General features: G+C 42.2%; 1 protein-coding gene across 1 annotated transcript in view; it reads left to right on the top strand.

The window, feature by feature from the left end:
• ZNF385D (zinc finger protein 385D) overlaps positions 1 to 17249 on the top strand; it is a 197270-nt gene that overhangs the window by 78347 nt on the left and 101674 nt on the right. Inside the window, exon 3 of the mRNA XM_063303891.1 lies at positions 9966 to 10076. Within this exon, the coding sequence (XP_063159961.1) occupies positions 9966 to 10076 (111 nt within the window). The remainder of the gene's footprint in view (positions 1 to 9965; positions 10077 to 17249) is intronic.

Genomic DNA, 17249 nt, shown 5'->3' with positions numbered 1-17249 from the left:
ACAGATCTATCGAAAGATCACCATGGGGTTGTGGGTGGCATCTTCAAAAATATTAAGAAGTACCAGGTGTTACTGGATATCACCCGTACAAGGTAAACCAGATCAAGAAACCAGATGCTGCGTAGGCCTAAAACTGTTAGAATACGTATAGTAACAGAATCTGGCAAGTCTGAATGTGCTTCCCCTCCTCCCTCTTCTATCTTCATGTGAATTGGGGGGTGCCTGCCATAGATGTTTCTGTAAATCTCTTCATATGGGCTTAAGCCAGGTTTATCTGTTTGTTCCTTTATAATGGATCTTCCCTCTTTCCATCAAGGCCATGCTCTATACTTTCTGCACTGGGATACATCTGCCATGCTAGTGTGACAGTGGGGAGTTCTTGGTGCTCTCTGAGTTTGGTGGTTTGCTTGCAGATGTGTCATCACCCAACTAGGTAACACAACATGATGATGTTTCCTATTTGGGTAATGAAACGTCTGCAAGCAAACAACCAAGCTCCAAGAGCACCAGGAACTCTACAGTTCAACCCTGAGCTACAGATATTCTCTTCTATTGGAGTGTGACAATTTGCATCTGGTCATGGGGGAACAGAATAAAGCCAAGCATTTGAAATTCAGAGAGATCATTCACATTTTCTTACCTTGGAAAAACAGGCTTTAAAGAAAGAGAATAGTGCTCAGGTTTCTTTGATGGAAGTACTGTATAAAGACCTTTTATTTTTGATTACTGTCACAGGTTGAAGACAGGAGTTCATCTACCACTGCCAAATTTACTTTATTTGGTGGAAAAAACCACATCATCTTCAAAAGAAGATGGAAGGCCTTCCATAAACTTAATATGTGGAAACATATTAAGTAGTTCTTTACTTAATACAGCCCAAAACTGTAAAGCCATACAATATTTGAGGCATTTGAGACAACGGAGCAGTACCATGTTCCAACATTTGCTTGATAAAAGTGATTTTCCAGAATTGGATAGCCTGCTTACAATACATGAGCAAGGATTGGATTGTACAATTTCCCCCATCATGTTTAATAACTGTTAAGGTAGCATATAGTAATCTTCACCCTTTAGCACCCTTTTCTTATATGCCATCTTTAAAGCTTTTCATAGTGCCTGGGTTTCTAGCACCCAGTGTTTCTTAACCCTGACAATACTAGGCTGCTCCACCACAATCTCTTCTGGCCCTCCTCCTTAGCCAAACAGTAAGCATCCACCAAATCTTTCAGTTCTTAAAGTTAATTTCAGTACTATTACTGCTGTTAGGCATCATTTCATTTACCTTTAGCATCACTTTCCCATTCAATAAAGTGTACCCATCCATTTTGGGGCCTGCTGAAACAAATTAATGATCATGGTGTTTGGGTAGCATCTTGCTTACTAGTTGGCCTAAATAATTGCCTAACAGCAGCATCCATGCCTCTTTCCTGCTGTTCAAGGCAACTGAATCAGTGTCATGGTATAGACACCTCACGCATCTTGCCCAAACCCTCCAGGAGCCTGAACAATTTCAACTGTGCATAAGCTGTAGTAAAATGAATGAAAATTGATAGATTAGTATGTATTGACTTGGTGGGGTGTTGGCAAGACTGGGAAATAAAGGTCTCTCAGTGGGGACACTTTACTGAAATACTGATCTATGTCCCCCAAATTTTGATAATTATTTGCAGATAACAAATCAAGCAGTACATCTTCTTGTTCACAAACAGAAACAAACTGTTGAAATCATAACATTTTGTTCACTGGGTTTTGGCATGTAGCATTCACGCTGCTGTCAAAAAAGCAACTAGTGCGTTCAAGGGAGTCAGGAGATTCTTGATTACAACCTGCTTCAAGGAAGTATCTGTGACCAGCTGGTCACCCCATTTGTGTCCCCAGGTGCTGTGTACAGCATAACTTTGACTTTTGAGGTTCTCTTCTGTAACTTATGTACAGACTTATAGAGCTTCATAGGTTGAACTGATCATGCTGTTGAAGTCCTTTGCACAGTAGCAGATGGGGCAACCATGAAAAAAAGCATCCATTAAATTCAAAGGCCATGGGGGTGCTGTTGATGACAGAAAAACCAACCAAAAGCCATTACCAATATGCTTTTCACACCCCTGCAATGCATGCTGAATAATTCAAGTTCTTGCTGTATGCTATATACATCATTCCATTGCATGGAATACTTTTTCTGTGCCTGGTGGTATCTATCTAAATGCACTTATGCAATGGTAGTATTCTCCAAATACATGAAATGTGACTGAACCATGCGGACAGATGCCAATGTAACATACTATAAGGGGTCAATACACCAAATCTCAGTCTTTTCAGCAATGTCTCCCTCTGTGCCTGTGAGAAAGGCATTCCGTGTCATTTCCATCATTTGTTTCCTAAATGAATACAAGCCTCCCTCAATATCTCTACATCTTGCTTGTCTGCAGTAGTAAGGGAAGGTCCATTTAAGTTTAAACACCATTCCTGCATTAGCAGCATACCTTGTCAGAAAATCCTCTCTTTCATCAGGCGTCATGGTTCAAGACCATAAAACTTGACAGGGGGTGGTCCAATGTTCAATCTTTGTATTGAACAAGTGGGAAAGGTATCCCTTGCTACCCTGAAAGCCCAGCAGTTTACTCCCTGAATCAAAAGTTTTAATTTGGATCATTTGATCAACTGTCTATCTCTGAACTTGGTATCCATATCTTCTGGAGTTGTGAGCAATAAAAGTACATCCAGCAAACTCTGGGTTTATACATGTTTTTCACAAACTGAACCAGGCACCCAGTCTCCTTACATTGCAGTCACCCTCTTTCTCCAGCATATCCTTGGCATATAGTTTGGTATGTGGACTTCTGTTTTCAGACAACATTCAAAATCATAAATTACGTTTTTTTATGGCTACTTCTAGCTGAGGTAATGGATTCAGAAAACATACCTTTCCATGCTTTCAGCCCTTCCTTCTGGGGGAGTACATAGGTTTTTTGAGCCAGCACTGCTAGCAGCCAACAAACAAGATAGCAAGCTGGATGCCTGCCACAGTCCAGAGATACGCAATCTCAGGCAGAACTTTCAGAAGAAAAAAGTCCTTCTTACCAATATCTTAAGATGGCAGCTATTAATGTAGTCACAGGCCTGGCACAAGTTGAGACCAGCAATTAGCAAGTAACAAATCCAAGGGACAAGACAAGAGTCATAGTGAGGTAGAATCCAGAGTTCTAGGCACAACACAGCAAGATAAACACGACAGAGCTGAGACTTGAAAAGTTGTTCTCAGCATCTGCTCCCAGGGAGTGAGGCCAAGAAATCAGCTACACTGAGCCTCCACCCAATACACAGCTGCAGTATCTTACTCCTCAGCATTGGCTCTTTTGCAGGCTTGTTTCTTTGCAAGTCTCTCCAGTCCACCGAGTTCTGCCCTGTTATTGAATCTTAATCACACACCTCTGCTTAGTACTTGGATGGACTTAAGAATTTGAAAGGCTGTTAATGGGTGCAGACTAAGCATCCGAGGACTTGCTGGATGTTCCTCAAGCAGATTGGAGTCATTGGCTCCACCACTACTGAAATCACCCATGCCAGGATTATTATCCCTAGGTGCCATTGACTCCCCATCTTCCCTATCCAAGAACATGTCCAGCAGAGCTATAACAATAGAGCCCGCATGTGTCGTATCACACTTTATCCTTAAGAAACAATGTTCACTTCCTTTGCCAATTGTGTGTGTCTTTGGAGGCCAGACTTAGAATGGCAAGACAGTTTGCACTTACCACATTTTGACATCCCCATATCCACTTCATTACATTCTTGCTTCAGACATGTGCAACAGTGGTATTGACAGTCATAGGTAAAATTAAGGTGGTGACAGAATTCAGAGAAATAGCATTCACCCAGAAAGCTTTTGTTGGTCATATAGTAATGATTGTTATGTAGCAATATGAGCAATAGTTTTTTCTTCTTGAGCCAACCTGTGACAAAAACACTCCAGCCCCCCTTGCCTATAAAATAAAACTTTGATGGTTACGTGTTCTTCAAAGGCATGTATATATGAAAAACCACCATCTGTTCTCTGGTAATACCCATTTTGTGATGGAGATCTCTGGCTCTAAGAATGATTTCTTGTTTTGTAAATGACCTTCTGTCCAACAAAGACAGCAGACAACCTGCAAATCATAGAAGTTCATCCTCTACTTTGAAATTGACCAGATGGCATCTTTTTTTCCTCCAGGACTTAGTTGAGCAGCACGGTGCTTTAATTCCTAAGACCAACTCCCTCTCTGTTCTTAATTGTGACTGCTGACTGTAAATCAGGACCCCACAACACATCTGCATCGCTCTGTAACATGTTTCCAACATGATTCAGGAACTCATCATGTTTAAATCACCCCTTCACTTCCTAACAGAAAAGAAAGGTAGATTTAGCCTATCTGCATCCATCCTGAGTGATACATAATTGTTTAGTCTAATGTCCCAAGAAACATCATTCAAAAAATTCTGTATTGTGTTATGAATCACATTTATGTGATATGTGAATGAGTGAATGCAATCAAAGTTTATGAACCTATAGCATGGTAATGTTCTATACCACCATACTTATATCCTTTCCAGGTATACCTCCACCAGGCTCTGTATGTTCTTTGAGTTTGAATCCTCTAACTGTTGCAAAGAGTTGTTTATATCTCCCATTGGTATGGCTTTTGGCATAGGCTCCTCTACACTGCTTACTCTGCCTGAAGAAACTCCAGGAAATCCTCTGCCTTGCATTTTTTTTTTCTATTCAGCATGGTGGCTGTAGATAAATTTTGTTTTACATGTAAATATACTTTATTATATTATATTTTTTATTATGAAGTTCAGTGGGAAAATGTTAACATCTTCTGGTGGCTGACATTACTAAAGTGGATTAGTATCCTTCTCAAAGCAGTGTATAAAGGTTGCCATTTAAAAAAAAAATTCTTTGTGAGATACAATTTATAGAGCTTGGTGGAAATATGATGATCCAGAGGGCCTCAGGTTTGGAATGTCTACAGCAATAGCTTTTAATGAGCCCTGTTTCAGTGCAGCCATCAACTTCTTGTTCTTAATCAAATAGACAATCCATCAGACAGTGATGAAGGGTTTTTCTGATACAGGGTTTTGGAATCTATTGCATGCAAACCTCTCTAAAAAAAATCACAAAATAAAATAAAGTTAGGGGGAGCTAATTTTAGAACTAACCTGAAGACCTGGTTTTGTTTGTTGTTTTAATCTTCATACTTACAATTTGGTATGTGGCAGATCTAATAGTTACAAGGCAGAATAACTCCATTCTATGCATTTTCTTTAAAGCTGCTGCATGGTTCAAGAGTAAGGAATTTTTCTTTCTTCTCCTAGCCCTTCACTTTTAGGATGGCATTGAACCTTGTTCTGGGAATGGGAGGAGGGTGTTCAGAAAAGATCACTCTGTCCTGGGAATGAAGAAAGTATGAGGCAAAAAAACTGGAAATAACCCTGCCTTGATTATCTTTGGTATAGAATATGGAAGAGGATATGGAGAATTCTGACAGGTTTTCAAGTTTTTATTACTATCCTAGGGCTTGTCTATACTGCAAATCTATAGTTTGAAGCAAACCTTATTCTGACCACATTTGAAAGCTTGTAATAAAGTTTTATTTTAACTGAATTTTTAAAATCAGTACCTTAAATGAGGAAAAAAAAACCCTGATTTTCTGTCTTGTCTGAAAGTTAAAAACACATATTTTTGTAAAGATTATCTGGAAACCCAACACACACCTCCAACTCTCCATTAAGCAATGAAAATAAATGAACATAGACGTAAAACTTATTTTGAGCCTTTCAAATTAATTGCTTTAATTGTATTTTTAATATGTTGTAAGCCATCCAATTCTTATTTCAGCTTCCTAATTGCTTCACATTTGATCCTATATAATAGTACAGAGGTGGTTATGATTTTCCCTCTTGCCCCAAGTCCTTTGGGGCTGTCCATGCTAGTTACCAACAGCATTGTTTCCAGTGGCTGTTGAAAGTTCTATGCCTGTTGATATAAATATAGACAACTTGGATTATCATATTCCCTTCCCTTCTCTCTTGTTTTGCCTATCTTTTGTCCCATTTTGCTAGTTAACAAGCTAGTTAGTTAGGTTTTTTATGTTTGCTGATATTTGGTAAATAAACATATAGCTATATTTTTGCTAGCTGAACTGAGTGATTTTTGTGCTTGCTTTGGGCATAGGGGTGGACTGGAAGTGTGCCAAATATAAACTAAACTGGAAATTACCCACAATAATATTTGAACAAGTAACACGTCATATCCAGTTTGGTTTATGATCTGGGGATGTCAGCACCACATGGCTTACTTTGATGGCATCACTGATTAAAATTTTTGATAAGCTCCCATTATAAATCAGTATACACTTTAACTACCAACATCATATAGCATTGCACTTTTCATGTGTAAGACCAGAAGCAGCAGTTCAGAACAACATAACTAGATAGTTGAATGCATTATGTTGAATTTCAAATCACTAATTATTCACCTTAATTACTACAGCAACACTGAATAAATTAGCTGTAAAAGGATGAACTATGCATGATAGCACATCTAGAACATGCATTTTAAATACTTAGGATCATTGGCTTCCAATTGTACTGAAAAGCAAATTATGTGAAATTCTTTCCCTCCTCCGTTATATAGATATTTTTATGAGTTAGTACCCTCAACTGGCTCTCTTGTTTATTCCAAATACTAATTATTGCTCTTATTGGATGGAACAATGAGAAAATTAGCTCTATTCCCAGGCATAGAGGGGGCGTGGTAGCTCAGTGGTTATGACACCAGGCTTGTTGACCAGAAGGTTGCAAGTTTGGCGGTTTGAGACCTGAGTGCCACACGGCGGAGTGAGCTCCTGCACTTGCCCCACCTCTTGCCAACCTAGCAATTCGAAAGCATGCAAATGCGAGGAGGTAGATAGGTACCGCTTTGGCAGGAAGGTAACAGTGTTTCCATGATCGTCATACTGGCCACATGACACAGAAGTGTCCTTAGACAACGCTGGCTCTTTGGCCATGGAAACAGAGATGAACACCACCCCCTAGTGTGTCATTAGACACGACTAAATGGGAATTTTTGCCTTACTTTTTACCAGGCATAGAATTGCTCAAGGAAACTTTATGTACATGGTCTACCAAACCAGAGGGAATGGCCCTTTGTTATGGACTGAGTGCCACCCTGGTTCTTATTTGCCCCTGTACCCTTGGCATAATATGCAAGAGGGAAAGTCATAGCCGTCTCTGTACTATTATATAGGTTCAAATGTGAAACAATTAGCTGAAATAAGAATTGGAGGAAAGAGGGGTAAGACACTGTGGCTTTCTTACATCAAATATTGCTTTTCTGTAAGACTAAGAGGGAGGTAGGAAAAGGAGAGAGGTGACAGCTATAAACTGAGGCAGGGAGAACTGAGATGCTTACCTGATGGCATAGCCTGGCATTCCCAGGCAAGGGGAAATTTTGGATATTCTTTCCTATCCAAAGGAATTAGCATGTAGTAATCTGAGCTAGCAGGAAAGCTGAGAGAAACAGGTCTCTTAACTTCTTATTCCTCCTGCTCTGTGGATGAAAGGTCTTGATTGTTCCATTTTGTTTTCTTGATAAGCAAACAGACTGCACTATTCTAAAATTCCAAAAGCTCTCTGCTACTTTTGAGAATTTCTCTGTTAATTTTGAGATCTTCTTTTCCTGTGAAGTATACTCTGGGATCCAGTCAAAATCAACAGAAACCAAAGGACTTGAAGAAGCTGTAAGCCTGTGTGACTGTATCTTATTCATGCTGCATTTTGTTTCTGCAGCATGTTTTTTTATCTGAAGGCTCGATTTGCTCATGTCTGTAAACCCTCTTTTTATATTCTATTTTTCCTGGATATTTAATTCTGAGCTTTTAGCCTGGCTCTCCTGGCTTGAGTTTGGCACCTCAAACCTATTCAATAGGTCAAACTTAGGATAATTTTTTTTAGATCTAATACTTCCAATGACCCAACAGTCAAGTATATTTTGTAAATGAAACCAACATGAAACACAAATGTTAGGCTGCTTCCACTATATAGAATTATACATACATACATTCTCTTCTCACCACTATGAGCGGTATGTGTCTTCCTCAACCTCAGGTCCTCTACCAGAGGTCTGGGAGTTTGAGGGTTCTGCACAGTATCTTAGCTGTTCCTAGCACTGCACTCTTCTGGACAGAGAGCTCTGATGTTGCTCCTGGGATCTGTTGGAGCCACTCTTCCAGCTTGGGAGTCACAGCCCCAAGTGCCCCTACCACCACTGGGACCATTTTGGCCTTCACTTTCCACATCCTCTCCAGTTCCTCCTTCAGGCCCTGGTACTTCTCCAGCTTCTCATACTCCTGATGTTGCTGTCACTTGGCACCTCTACATCTATCACCACTGCTGTCTTCTCATCCTTGTCTACTACCACAATGTCTGGTTGATTGGCCAGTACCTGCCTGTCTGTCTGGATCTGGAAGTCTCACAGGATCTTAGCCCTGTCATTCTCCACAACCTTCTGTGGAATCTCGCACTAGATTTGGGAGGGTCTAGCCCATATTGTGCAGATGTTCCTATATATACAATGCCAGTACTTGGTTGTGCCATTCAGTGTATGCTGTTCCTACCTGCATCTTACACCCTGCCACGATGTGTTGGACTGTTATTTTTCCTATTTCTATACATACACATACACACATAGATGTATGTATAGAAATGGTAAAGACAAGGGACATTTGAGGTCATTCAGTGTAAATAAGACACCATACTGTAGTTCATTAGTTATTATAGAACAGAAATTGAGGCACAGAACTAACAACCCTAGGTATTGCAATCCAAACTCTGTTTCCAGGAGATACCAATTTGTATGCAACCAGAATAATCCACTGAGTTCACCTAGCTCAATCTAGGTAGGCAAATGAATAAATACTTGCATGACTATGATCAAGAAAAAAACCCATCATTTCTCTATATAGGTAACAAACTGTATCTTTCAAATATGACTCTCGTGATTTGTGCACAGCTCTTTATGCAAAAAGATCTGCATGTTAGCCAAGGTGATTAAGAAAAGCTGATTTGGATGTAGACATTTCTACTCTGCCAACTGCACTTTGATACAGCAAGTCGGAATTACTTTTCCAAATATAACTCCATAAATCGCAAAACCTAATGAAATCAGGGCAGACAAGTGAGAGTGCTGGAATTATATTAGGCTGTCACAGTTTTTCTTAGAGTTTTCTTCCAGGAATGGTTTCTGGTCCGTAATTTTCTCAATGAGTGTTAGGCAGTATTCCCCAGTTTTCTGATAGGAAAGGGACGCTGGCATGGGGATAACATACACAGTATCTATAGAATCTCAGACACTAAAATACAAAGAAAAAATGTGATATACAGTATGTACCCATCATGCCATTACCTGCAGTTACACAAAGGGCTGAAAAAAAGTGAGAAGTGAACAAAGAAAGTTAAAGGAAGAGGTAAGAGACGAGAAAAGAAAATCAAACTAGATCTAAATCTAATTCACACTAACATCACCCACTATACCAATTTGTACTTTTCTATCCTTATAAACCATCCTTGCTTCTACCTCATCCCACCAATTCGTGCATGTCTTTTGTTCTTTAATCTTTAATGTTCTATCTCTGTCTCTGAGGATCTCAATTCCATCTAACTTCAACTTTCTCAGTCATCCTCTTGACTCATACATTCTTCCTTCATATATTCCCCCTTTCTGCCTCTTCACCAGTACATGAAAACACAGGTTTATATACATAAACACATACACATACACACACACACAGTATACATATCTACATACAAACACACATACAAAATGTGCAAGCCCATATTTTGGAAGTGTACAGATTTAGTTTAATGTTGTTAACTATGGTGGTTTATGCCTAGAAAACAGGTTTTTTTTCTCCTCCTTATTGCAGATGGACCCAATTCAAAAAGCTGTAATAAACCATACATTTGGGGTTCCTCTTCCTCACAGAAGAAAGCAAATAATATCTTGCAACACATGCCAGTTGAGATTTAATTCAGATGTAAGTAAATAAGTTATATCTTCTTTAACATGCATGCATGAAATAATGTCCATGTATTTTTCCAGTAAAAGTTGTATGATAGTATGTTCCATTAGAACAGTGGTTATATTGTACATGATTACTTGAGACCTGTTGGTCCAGCTTTTATTTGTGGATTACTTTTCTGAGATTTGAAGTCTTCCTGTTGTTTTATGCATATAAATTATTGCCTTATCATTCCAAATGGAGAACTATTTGCTGCTTTTTACAACTATAGTCCTTGAACATTTGGTGTCCATCTTTAGGGAACCAGGGTCTATACCTATGGTTGTTCATACTTAGATGCACATGTCTTTGTATTGTAGCTACTTAAATTTCAGTAATAATAGAACTGTGACTACTTTATTACTTAAATCTATTCTTCAAACTTAGTTTAAATGACAGAAATGCGTGAAGTACAGTCCTTCATGGACTGTAGTATATCAAAACATGTCATTCTCCTTGTGAATAAATTCATGGCACACCTATCTCTTGTGGTTTAAAGCCTAATACCACATCCATCTTTCTGGAGATTTAGTGAATATAAATTTGTGGCTGGGGGAAAAAGAAGTATTAAAATAGATATCAGAAAATGTAACCTTCTTGTGCTCTTTATCTCCAATGCAACCTCTGAGGCAAATAATAAATACACAATTCATTAACATACCATTATAGTAGTTTATGTTACACCTTTATTATAGAGAATCCTTGTTATGTTAGCACTGTATCTCACCCATTTGATTTTACTTTTGTGTTGTATATGTTTAAAGTTTGCTGGTCATTGACCAAATAAACATTATTGGATTACATTATGATTCATTATTATTTTGCCATGAGTATGTGAAGTGATTTAAATATTCTAAATATTTTTAGAGTTTTCTAAAAATATTTTCAACAAGAGAAGTCTTTTTTGAGATATATTTGCTTATTTGTTCTCCATAATATGTTGCCCAACAGTAGGATATTGTAAGGATTGCCTATTCTAAAACACCATCAGACTCATAAGCAGGATCACAAAGATATCTGATTTATTAAAGAATAGTATGCAGGATCACAAAAAAAGCTGAGAATGCAAAAAGTGCGCCAAATGCAAACTAAAACCCCTCGGCACAAACGAGATCCCTCCCCCCGTAGAATCTTCCCAGGCTCACAATCCCAGGTGCTCCTAATGACTTCTGATGGTCCACGGGAAAAGTCCTTGAGCAGAGCACATAACCCAAACACATTCCATTGAAATGAACATAGATACAGAGCTTGGCACAAGGTTTCACAGCAGCTCCCTCCCAACAGAAAGGTGCGTCAGCACCGTGGCATGTGAAACGTTACGATGTACAGTGCACATTGAAACAGTGAACATGACATACTGCCCTCCAAAAGAAAGAAAGCATTAAGCGGAAGGTTTTAACGAGTAAGCCAAGTGGAAACGGTTAACTAAATCAGGAGCATAACGTGGTGAGCAGGCACCCATTCAGGATGAGGAAAGTGTTTCCAGCAGATCAGGTACTGGAGGGTGCCTTGAAGCTTGCGAGAATCAATGACCTCCTTGACTTCAAAGTGCTGTTGGCTGTCAATCATGATCAGAGCAGGAGGAGGAGGTTGGGGATGCCAGAGGGAAGAGTGGTGGACAGGCTTGAGTAGGCAGCAGTGGAAAACAGGGTGCAAGCATTTCAGATTGTGAGGCGGGTCCAACTTAACAGTAACTGGATTGATAAGACTAACAATAGGGAAAGGACCAATGAACTTGGGAGCAAGTTTTTTAGAGGGCTGTGGGGACTTGATGAATTTGGTAGAAAGATACACTTGATCCCCAATTTTGAAATTGTGTTGCAAAGAACGTTTATCGGCTTGAAACTTGTAAGCAGCCTGGGCATCAGCCAAAGCCTGTTGAATCACTGGCCAGGAATCAGCCAACTTAACAGCCCAGTCAGAGGCAGAACAGGACTGGGGAGGGGTTTGTGGCAGCTCAGGGATGGGAACAAAGTTGTGACCAGAAACCACACGAAAAGGGGTTTGCCTGGTGCTTTGATGGACAGCATTGTTGTAAGCCACTTCAGCAAAAGGCAGCAAGTCCACCCAATTGTCCTGATGGTAATTTATGTATGCTCTAAGGAATTGTTCAAGGGCAGAGTTCAAAACCTCAGTAGATCCATCAGTCTCAGGATGCGACGCTGTGGACAGCACCTGTTTGGTGCCAATCAATTTTAAAAATGATTTCCAAAACTGGGAAGTGAACTGTGTCCCGCGGTTGGTGACCAAACGGGAGGGGCTACCGTGGAGATGGTAGATGTGGATGAGAAATAGGTGGGCCAATTGCGGGGCTGATGGGATGGACGCACATGGAATGAAATGGGCTTGTTTGGAGAAAAAATCTTTTACAACCCAAATGACAGTTTTCTTCTGACTGGGGGGTAAGTCCACAATAAAATCCATAGAAATCTCATCCCAGGGACGGGATGGGCTGGCCACTGGCTATAGAAGCCCCTGTGGTTTACTTCCTTTACGCTTTGACATGGCACAAACAGGACAGGAAGCAACATAATCTTTTACATCACGCCTTAAGGTTGGCCACCAAAATGGATGGCGAATCAAGTGCAGGGTTTTGACAAAACCAAAGTGTCCAGCAAGGGACACTTTATCATCATGGGAATGCTGCAAAACATCAGCTCTTAAAGTTTCAGGCACATAAAGGCGGTGTTCCACCCACGCCAGACCATTTTCAAAAGAAACATTGTCTCTATTAGCTAGCAACCAAGTGTCAGATTTCAGCGCCTGGAGAAAATCCTTCTGTAACTGACAAGGAACTTGCATTTTCCGCTTCCCAGACGGGGCTGGGGGCGGGGTTGCCTGCGCACGGGTCTGGCTCTGAGTGACAGCAACCAAGCCCAGTTGTGGTTCAGTGAGAACAGTTCCAACCACATCTGCCACCTGGTCAAGGTCCTGAGGTAAACGTGACAAAACATTGCCCAGAAAGTTTTTCTTTCCCGGAATAAATTTTAACTGGAAGTTAAAGCAACTGAAAAATTGATCCCAGTGAATTTGTTTAGGACTGAGATGCTGGGGGGGGGGGGGTGCAGAGGGCTTCCAAATTCCTGTGATCAGTCCAAACCTCGAAAGGGCATTTAGCACCTTCCAGGAGGTGACACCAGGCTTCCAAAGCGGCTTTTACAGCAAAAGCCTCTTTTTCCCAAACATGCCACCAGCGCTCAGTTTCAGAAAATTTTCTGGACAAATAAGCACAGGGTTTCAAGTGATTTTCAGAATCTCTCTGTAACAATATAGCCCCCACTGAGGAGTCAGAAGCATCTACTTGGACCACAAAGGGGCATTCAGGATTGGGGTGCTGCAAAATAGGCTCAGCAGTGGAGAGGGTTTTTAACTTCTCGAATGCTGCCTGGCATTCAGGCGTCCAATTCAGCACTGCTCCAGGGTGTTTTACCTTGCGTGTCTCCCCCAAACCCTTGGTACATAGCAAGTCAGTAAGGGGCAAAGCAATCTCAGCAAACCCCTGGATAAATTGCCAACAATAATTACTGAACCCTAGGAAACTTTGCAATTGCCTCCGGGTGCGGGGATGTTCCCAACTTAAAATTGCCTGAATTTTTTCAGGGTCCATTTCAATGCCCTTGTCAGATACCCTATAGCCTAGATAGTCAAGTTGGGTTTTGTGAAACTCACATTTGGAAAGCTTGGCATAAAGCTTGGCATCGCTAAGCTTACTTAACACCTGTTTGAGAAGGCGTTCGTGTTCCTCCTCGGATTCAGTGTAAATGAGCACATCGTCTAAATAAACCAGGACCCCTTTAAACAAATGATCATGTAATACTTCATTAATCAATTGCATGAAGACTTTGGGTGCCCTGCTAACCCAAAAGGGAGGACTTTGTACTGAAATGAACCCAGTGGACAATTAAAAGTGGTTTTCCACTCGTCTCCAGCTCGTATGCAGATGCGAAAATAGGCTTCACGAAGGTCGAGCTTGGAGAAAATCTTGCCCTTTGACAAATGAGCTAACATGTCCTTCATGAGTGGGAGAGGGTATTTGTTGCAGCTTGAGATGGAATTTAACCCCCGATAGTCCGTACAGAGTCTAAGCGTGCCATCTTTCTTTTCCCGGAATAGCGCAGGGGCCCCAACTGGGGAATTTGCAGGTTCAATAAACCCCCTTGACAGATTTTTGTTGATAAAGTCCCATAATGCCCCAAGCTTCTTCTGAGTCATTGGATAAATTTTTGGCTTGGGCAATTGAGTGTTAGGAATCAACTCTATGGCACAATCAGTTTTCCAATGTGGGGGGGGGTAGCTGATCTGCTTCCATTTCTCCAAAGACATCTGAAAAATCTTGGTATCGATCGGGCAAGCCTTCTAAACGTGCCAAACTAGGGTGCGGCGTGGCAATTGCAGCCCTTCCAACTCCCGCGCTTGAAGCCCTCTCTGCGGTAGGGACTTGGTAAAACCCATCCTTAAAAGTCAGAGTTCTGTGTTCCCAATTTATCTGTGGGCTTCGATAGGTCAACCAGGGAATCCCCAGAATTACCAAGGGGTTGCCAACAGGTGCTACTATAAGTTTTAAAGTCTCATGGTGGCTGCCCATTTGCATTGCGACAGTTCCAGTGAAATGGGTCACCCCCCCCTCCATTGAACCATCCAACTGTGTGAAGATCAAAGGCTGCTGGAGGGGAAAACTAGGCAGGTCCAAAGCAGCAACCAGATCAGGGTGAATCAGACACCTGGAACACCCAGAGTCAACTAAAGCCCAGACCTCTGTAGTCTTTGTGCGGGAGCCCAATTTCACTTTCACTGCTAGAGTGGGACAGTCAGCACTCACCATAGCATCCTCGTGCCCATCCTCTTCCACCTGCCCGTAGGTGCTCTTCATGGCAGGTGGCTGGCGTTTCCTGCCGGCTCCTTAGAGTCGTCTTCAGCCTCTCCCGAGAAGTAGAGTACTTCTTCAGCATCGGCTGCCCCCTTAGCTGCTGTCATCCGCCACGAGGGGGGTGGCAATTTGGCCAGCAGCTTGCCCGCTCGGTCTCCAGCCTTGGCTTTTGGGCAATCAACTGCTCAATGCCCTTCCTTTCCGCATCGGAGACACTGACCCCTCGCATAGCGCCGATCTCTCTCCTCTTCCCAGGCTCTATAGCCTGGCCCGGTAGCAGTTGCGGCACTTTGTGGTCCCCTCATGGTGGCTGGTTGTTTTTCAGGTCGTTTGGTTTGCATGTAGGTATGCTGGGTGTGCTCAGCTTTGCCAGCCAGACAGATCCATTCGTACAATGTCTCTGGGTCATCTCTACACAACACCCACAGCAGGACGTCCCTGTTGCATCCCTCTTTAAACTGTTCTATTAAGGTTGACTGAGACCAGTCGAGGATTTTCCCAGCTAAAGCCTTAAACTCCAGGGCGTAATCAGCTACAGACAGTTGGCCCTGGGTAAGATCCTTCAGTGCCTTTTTAGCCCTTGCCTTGGCTAGAGGATCCTCAAAATGTAGCTTTAACGTCCACATGAATTCCTCAAAATCCTCAAGCTCAGGGGAGTCAGCCTCACTTAATTGAACATACCAGTCAGCCGCTCGCCCCCTCAGCTTGGTGGCAATGGCAGTTATTTTAGCCTCTTCGGAAGGGAAGTATGGTCCAAACTGCCTCATATAACTTTTAGCATTAGTGAGAAAGAAAGACAACTTAGTTGGATCCCCATCAAACTTGACAGAAAAGTCTTTCACCCCCACTCCTGTTGGAGCTGAATTAGCGGCTACTTGAGTGGTTGGGCCCCAGGTTACAGTGGTTCTTCCTCCTCGGGGTGGGGACACTGATGGTTGAACTCTGCAGGGTGGAGATTCATCCTGGCGCCGTCTCTGGCCCCGCTCTGCCGGCGGTCCAGGTGAGGGGATGGAGGATGATTGCATGGAGCTGGAATCTCCTTTGCACCTCGGCTGCTCCCCCATGACAGAGACAGGTTTTTTAGCATGTACTCCATCGATTCTAATTTGGCCTCTACCACTCTTAGCCTTTCAGGGGTTCGCGTGTTAGGCTGTCTCCCTGCTGATACCGTGGTAGATTCTACGTTTGGGGTCAGTGGGAACTGATACTTCCAGGATGCCTGGGGTTCTCCCATTGCATCCCAGGTGATCAACTTTGTGGGTGATTCGCTGGGTGCTGGCTGCTCTGGTGCTCTCCCATCATCAGATTCCTCTACCTCAGGGCTGGAACTCGAATCCTGCCGGAAACCTGAAGGTTCTGGGGTGAGGCTCAGTTCTCCGCTCCTGACTGTTGACTCGGGCATCAAGCTAGTCGGCTCCTCAAGTCTCTCGGTCGTGAGCTTGGATTCGGCCATCGTTAACTGTTTTCCCTCACAAGAAACTAATCTTGGTAGGAGCTAATGGTACAACTTTGGTGATTCTCAGCTTTATGTAAGGATTGCCTGTTCTAAAACACCATCAGACTCATAAGCAGGATCACAAAGATATCTGATTTATTAAAGAATAGTATGCAGGATCACAAAGAAAGCTGAGAATGCAAAAAGTGCGCCAAATGCAAACTAAAAACCCTCGGCACAAACGAGATCCCTCCCCCCATAGAATCTTCTCAGGCTCACAATCCCAGGTGCTCCTAATGGCTTCTGATGGTCCCCGGGAAAAGTCCTTGAGCAGAGCACATAACCCAAACACATTCCACTGAAATGAACATAGATACAGAGCTTGGCACAAGGTTTCACAGCAGCTCCCTGGGCGGTTTACAACACAGAATAAATATACAATAAAAACTCAAATAAAAACACAGTAAAATTCCAATAAAATCCCATTAAAAACCAAAACAATTTCTTAACTACCCCAGCTCATAAAATCCAGATGGCTATGATCTCTTCAACCATCATGGAGGAGGGGCACTTCAAGGCACCAGCCAACCCCAAGTATGTTGATTCTCCTCCCTGCCCCAAGCCCAGTGGCAGAGCCAGGTCTTCAACTTCCTCTGGAAGGCTAAAAGCGATGGGGCTAATCTTACCTCCTGGGGCAAGATGTTCCAAATGGTGGGCGCTACTGCCGAGAAGGCCCGCCTCCTGGACCCCACCAGATGGAATTCTCTTATTGACGGGGTCCTCAGTATGCCCTCTCTGCATTTTGCATTCCAACATGAGACAGATAATAGAATTAAGATGAGAAATA

This window comes from Candoia aspera, chromosome 4, assembly GCF_035149785.1.
Source record: "Candoia aspera isolate rCanAsp1 chromosome 4, rCanAsp1.hap2, whole genome shotgun sequence".
In the NCBI taxonomy this organism is placed as follows: domain Eukaryota; kingdom Metazoa; phylum Chordata; class Lepidosauria; order Squamata; family Boidae; genus Candoia; species Candoia aspera.
This window is presented reverse-complemented; position numbering and strand designations above follow the sequence as displayed.